The 6,463-nt window shown below is 45.2% G+C and overlaps 1 protein-coding gene across 1 annotated transcript; it reads left to right on the top strand.

Moving 5' to 3' along the window:
• Positions 1 to 3,038: 3,038 nt before the first annotated feature.
• On the top strand, positions 3,039 to 3,909 carry LOC135384611 (uncharacterized). Its single transcript, XM_064613809.1, has 4 exons — positions 3,039 to 3,189; positions 3,266 to 3,514; positions 3,602 to 3,773; positions 3,825 to 3,909. The coding sequence occupies exons 1-4, from the start codon at positions 3,039 to 3,041 to the stop codon at positions 3,907 to 3,909; spliced, it is 657 nt and encodes a 218-aa protein (XP_064469879.1).
• The last annotated feature ends 2,554 nt before the right edge of the window (positions 3,910 to 6,463 follow it).

Genomic DNA, 6,463 nt, shown 5'->3' with positions numbered 1-6,463 from the left:
GATATTGCCCATATTGCGCCAAGTTTTCTTTGATAATGCAAACGATGAGTCCGGGCAATAATAAAGCATTATGCGGTATATTATACACTACTAATAGTAGTATTATTTATGTCGTATTTTTCTTTTCTTTTAACTGATCCACGTTACACCGCGTTACAGCTACCACCACAGAAAAAAGACAAAAACAAACAAACAAATGAAATAAGGGTGAGCACGCAAGCGAGCTGGTGAAGGTTCGACGAAGTTCTGATCAATAAATGTTTTCATTGCTGCTTTTGAGCCTCGTCTTGTCTACTTCTTCGTGTGTTGTCGTTCCCTCAAGCCCAAGGTATGCCTTCGTCAAAAAAAACAAAAACAGGTGCCGTGCCCATCTCGCTCAAGGATCCTGGCAGTCACAAGAACTACCAATGGCAAACACCCATCAGAAACTCAGAAACCTTCATTGGGACTGCATTAGTACATATATATATATATATATATGACACCGTAATTTCTAACCCGCTCCTGGAGTAGAACGGAGGGAAACACTTTCGTGACGGTGACGAACACACGCCTTAGCAACTCACACTGCCGCTGTAGTAACCTAGCGTTACAGAACATATATCCCTACGTATCAAACATTGTGTTTTTTTTTTTTTTTTTTAACTTGATTGCCGCTTTCGTTGTCATTAGAGAAATCAGTGACATTTTAGCCCGAATGAAACGTCTGATGCGAGTGTCGCGCATTAGTTGTAGGACGCGTGATTTCGCTCAAACGACCACGCTGAGTCGGTTCCACCAAGATGGCGGCTGTTTCCAGCAAGTGTACCAGTTGAGTCTCAGTACATATTACAGTGGGATTGCCATCTACGTTCACTGTTTCGAACAATGTGTATCATCTGCGGGGAGATGTTGGATGTAACGACGTATTAAGTTCGGTATATCACACTCTTCAACGTTCAATCTTGCCGTGCTGCTTGTGCACTTGGTAAAAGTACCAATACGGGTACGTCCCATTTTCTGCATTTTCAGTCAATATGGGGTGCACGCGGGCAGTATGTGGCGCATTTGCCGACATTTTCACATTTCCCCCATATGGGTTAAAACCTGGCAATATGGGGCCACTACTGCCAAGTTTGAGCCAATATGGGGGGAAATCCTGGCAAAACCGGCCCCATATTGGACCGGTATCGCCAATGCCCAAACAACATGGGTCCAATATTGTGTGCTGTCTGGGACCTTTTGCAGCAATTCCTTTGTGAGTGCCGCTGTAAAGTTGATCTCGTTGTCGCTACAAACTACATCCGGCACAAATATCTGTATCGACGCGTCACAAGTCTTTCGTGCCGTAAAGGTGCCACTTCTGGCCACCTGGTGTGGAGATCCGTCATGCAAAGCCCGTATCTGTGTCCGCGTGCGGATTTTGGATCGATGGGACCGATTATGTCCACAATCACGGCCTGGAACGGATATGCGGGACGCGTCAGATGTGTTATCGGGACCCTATCTGTGGTTCTTTTGTCTGAAATGTGCTGACAGCCGTGGCAAGACTGGCAGTGCCTCTTCACGTCACTCTCGATGCGGGGTCAATTAAGGTTGACCTTGATCCGTGCCAGGGTCTTCCGTATCCCCAAATGACCTCCCTAAGGAGGGTCATGAGTCCGGTTAAGAACCTCCTCGCGTCTGGTGTTGGGCAGCACTAGCAGGACAAAGGCAAGGACGACAAGGACAGCGCAGTGTCGTTCTTCTTGACGCAACTGCTCCAGCTTAACTTTTTAAGGCTGGTAACAGCGCCTTCTGCAGGACTTAGTCCTGAAGAAGGCGGAGCTTCCGCCGCAACGTTGACCATACCCCTAGATATCTTTGTATTAGTTTAAATTGTAATAAATCGCCCCGTTTTTTACTTCCCCTACCTTCGTTGTTTGCCTTCCATTCCTTCATAACTTATTTGCTTTATATATTTATTCGCTTCGTTATATCATTCTCACATAATAGTTTAAATTTAATTAGCGGTTAGCAATACTGCAGTATAAGCAATTTAGGACACTACAGTGCTGTGAGATATATGTAAGCAGCTTATGGTTGCAGAATCACTGGGTGGATATCATTGTCTGAATCCCAAATGATTTGATTTGAAATTAAACGTGCGGCTAGTACACGTATAGAAACGGTATCTACGTGGGAAATGATCGACTTATGGAACTAACGTCATTCTCTGAATCCCAAATGCTTTGATTTCAAATTAACCGTGCGGCTAGTACAAGTAATATACAAACAGAGCACTGGACATTAAGAGCTGGAGCATCACACTTGCACAAAAGTATGAAAAGTGAGTGGAAACATTGCACTGCACATGTAACCATCCCTTTCAGCAACTTTGCGTTGTTGAGAAAGCTAGAAAAGAGGCACGTGGAAAGACATGGTTTGCAGGCCACGCGGACATCACTCCTTATGAACGGACCCAATATTTACCATCTGTACACATAAGATATGTTTTTTTAGAGGCCACGCGTGCATCTGAAGGGATATATACCAATATAAGGCAGGCGTGAGGAAAAAGGATTCTGGCACCTGTCCATACTCTGTCCCTAGGAACTAGATGTATCTAGACAAAGTTTAGCGCGTTATTTTTACCCTTTAGTCCATCTGTGACAACACATTTTTCTGCTACCAGCGAGGCTACCTTCTTCCTGCAATAACAGAGGTATGCTCTGTTAATATTTGTTCTATCACGGATTTTGTAGATCATGAAAAGTAGCCCCATTACTAATGTGATTTCTACCTGCTGCAGGTATGGATACAACACCAAGCCACATTTGTGGTTGAGATGCAGGGCAGGAGAATCAACCCAGCTGCTGACGGACGGTGTGATTCACCTGGACATAATGCAAAATACCTTTCCTACAACTTCTGCAACTGGGAGTTGAAGAAAGTCATCCACACTTTCTAGGTCCAGATGTGTGGCTGCTTTGTAAATATCTGTCTGGAGTATTTGGTGTGACCAGTAGCTAATGACAAAAAAAAATCAACAGTCAAATGAATTGGCGTCAAGTTATCACATGGAGCTGGAAGCATTGAAACGTGGGCTGAAAGTCTTCAATGTTGCGGTAGACACCCTAACAACAGATAGGCATGCCAGTGTGAGAAAATACATGCGCACATCATATCCAACGGTGAAGCATCAGTTTGATGTTTGGCATGTCTCCAAAGGTAAGTGCTTCAGGGTACTGGTGTACTGAAATGGTGCTGAGTGATCAGTTTATTTTCTGTTAATTTTGAAATATAGGCCACCGCAAGAAGCTCCTGAGTGCGAGCAAGACAAAGGGGTGTGAAGCACTTGAGCTGTGGACAAAGCCTGTTGTCAACCACCTTTACTTCTGTGTCACCCACTGTGAAGGGGACACAGAGCAAGCTCTCTCAATGTGTAAGAGCCTCAACAACCATGTTTGCAATGTTCATGAGGGTCACGAGAGTTCTTATATGCGCTGTTTGCACCCTCTCCTCGACGACACAAAGCGACCATGGCTCATTCCTGGTGAGTATTTTGCTATCAAATTACTGCGCATTTGCACTATTTATTCCTCTCTTCAGTAGCCATAATATAGTGTATACTCTTTTGAAGGACCGCAGCCGCAGAAAAAGCTAACCAGTATAACATTGTCAAAGTACCTCCTGGACGACATCCCGAGCCTTTCTCCTGATGTGCAGACTTCAAGCTTGGAAGCATTCCACAGCCTCCTCATCAGGTTTGCTCCAAAGTCTGATGGGAATGGCCCCAAAACCATGAAGTGCATGTATGTAGGCAGAGAATGTTTATTGGTTGTTAATTGGTTGTTAATGTGTAGGACATATCTCGCAATCCTGCATTTCAATGAGAACTCTGCCAGGGCGCATGCTTTCACGGAGGACATGCACTACGCTATCTTCTGAAACGGTCCAAGGTGCACTCTGGAGAGTACGTTGCACTGCCCATCAAGGAGGAGCCTACCGTCAGTATGTAAACCATACATAAGTCAGACATCACTATTAGTTAAGTCAGTGCCATGATATCTAGCTTAACTCTTGCATTCTTGTTGCTTTCAGACTATGTGCAGAGGCTTCTCAAGAAAGTGGTAGAGGTCGGCTATAGGTGGCCTACGTTTGATGCAGCATGGGCTGCAAACCCTCCTGAGGAGCTCTCCAGCCTGACAAGCAGCCCCCCCCCCCCCCATGGATAAGCAGGCACTGATAGAGGCCGGGCAACACCGCTTACGGTCTTGTGCATGCTGCCTGTGCTGCGAAACTCCAGGTATGAGACAAAAACCAGCACCATTGTACTGAAGAGGTTTCGAGTATATATTTATGTATACACCCTACTACTATTGTGCAGGTTTGAACACAGTATAAAATGTAGACGGAAACTTGTCCCAGATAGCCCACACAACGCAGGATGGTAGCAAACGCCTATCTCCCTCTTCGAGGCGCCCCCAAAGCCACGATCCACATTGTTTGTTGGCAACATGGCGGTATCTCCTGTAATGGAGAAAAAGTCATATCATTAGATGAACAACAAATTTGTTTCCTTTATAGCAAGGAAAGTGTTTGACGATCACACAAGAAGCAGCACAATCTGAGATAAGACATGTAAGGTGAGTGATTGCTTCGGTAGTCGGATACTCAGTGAAGAAGGAAATTGTACTTCATGCTGACACACTCACTGTTCAAGAACAAACTCAAGAAAAAGACTACATAGTAACAACTCAAAGAATAAATACAGCCACCAATGAGGAGCAAAGAGCAAACTTTGCTCAAAGGTAATTCAATGGCATTTCCTCTCTCAGGCATATTGGAGACTGCTAATTTTGTTTTCCACTTTCCTCGAGCGTAAGAGCCCCAGAATTCCAGCCTACCAGCAAGGAATCAGTACCAAATTTGTGCCAAATTATTTTTGGGTAGGCACTTTTCAACCACGTTGCTTGTTACGCTTCCTCTTGGCAGTCCAACTATATGTCCCTAGACTTATGATTATCAACACCAGATTTTATCAGGTGTCACTGCAACTAAGGAACAGCATTTCATTGCCTGGAGAAAGGCATACGGCCACCGATGAGGAGCAAAGAGAAAACTTTACTCAAAGGCAACTCAATGACATTTCCTCCCTCATGCATACCGGAGACTGCTAATTTTGTTTTCCACTTTCCTCGAGCGTAAGAACCCCAGAATTCCAGCCTACCAGCAAGGCATCAGTACCAAATTTGTGCCAAATTATTTTGGGGTAGGTTCTTTTCAACCACGTTGCTTGTTACGCTTCCTCTTGGCAGTGCAACTATATGTCCCCAGACTTATGATTGTCAATACCAGATTTCATCAGGTGTCACTGCAACTAAGGAACAGCATTTCATTGCCTGGAGAAAGGCATACAGCTACCGATGAGGAGCAAAGAGAAAAATTTACTCAAAGGCAACTCAATGGCATTTCCTCCCTCATGCATACTGGAGACTGCTAATTTTGTTTTCCACTTTTCTCTAGCATAACATCCCTGACATTGCAGTCTTCCAGCAAGGCATCACCTGCAGTATCACCTGGAGTTGAATTTATTCTAATGTGCTTGATATAGTAAAATATACCTTATGACGGTACATTTTGTTTGTGGTGATAGTGTGACAAAGCCAAAGAAGGCTTTAGGAGCAATAATAAAAAATAAAAGTCAATAGTCTCTTGTACTCAAACTACCAGCGAAATATCTATGAACCTCCATATAATTCGTGGCTCCATATAATTATGTTTTGAGGGAAATTTGATCTGACTTTATGCGTCTAGACAAGCGAAAACGACGTATATATACTGCTGACAGCAGCACAACATAAATATCATACCATAATGACAAGATGAGCAACCTACTTTACGTTGAGAACTTACTCATGCAGTGGGGTTCCTGAAAACTCCCTGGTTTTCAAGCGCCTGCAGTGCTAATTGCACCACAATTTCTGTGAGGCACGACGCCTGAGATTCTGCGGCTGTTGCGACGCACCCCACGGGCCTTTTTTGCACTGTTGCCGACACGTCCCGACAGCAGACGTCTTCGCGTCTCGTATCCATTGAGCGGCACGAACCGCATGCGCACCTGTGACGGAGATGTGAAATTACATATAAGCCAGTATAAAATGCACGTATGTCACGTCGACTTACCACTCGGCCGCGCTGTCTCGGCACTTTCGCTTCGTAGCGGCGGCTGCGCGGTCGCTGTCGCGGACGCCGGTAAACTGAACCTGTGCCGGCATCACAGGGGTGTCGCCGTATGGCCGTGTTTTTTGTGCCGCACAGCGCCGCAGTGTGCGAATTTCCCAAGAGGAAAGAGGCATTTGATGCCGGTTCTCTGGCGGGACCTCGAAGTCATCCATTGCTGCGGCCGCTCCTTCCATCCCCAATTGACCACTATTGACCAGCGCTGACCCCTATTGACCAGCAAATCAGAACGAGCCCCTCCCCCCCTTTCATTTCATCA

Source organism: Ornithodoros turicata, chromosome 2, assembly GCF_037126465.1.
Source record: "Ornithodoros turicata isolate Travis chromosome 2, ASM3712646v1, whole genome shotgun sequence".
Lineage (NCBI taxonomy): Eukaryota > Metazoa > Arthropoda > Arachnida > Ixodida > Argasidae > Ornithodoros > Ornithodoros turicata.
This window is presented reverse-complemented; position numbering and strand designations above follow the sequence as displayed.

Excerpts from the sequence above, each read along its gene's own strand:
- LOC135384611 (XM_064613809.1), top strand. The coding sequence starts at position 3,039 with ATGGAGCTGGAAGCATTGAAACGTGGGCTGAAAGTCTTCAATGTTGCG. Across the intron at positions 3,190-3,265 it reads TGTTTGGCATGTCTCCAAAG|GCCACCGCAAGAAGCTCCTG; the intron begins GTAAGTGCTTCA and ends TTTGAAATATAG. Across the intron at positions 3,774-3,824 it reads CCCAAAACCATGAAGTGCAT|GACATATCTCGCAATCCTGC; the intron begins GTATGTAGGCAG and ends GTTAATGTGTAG.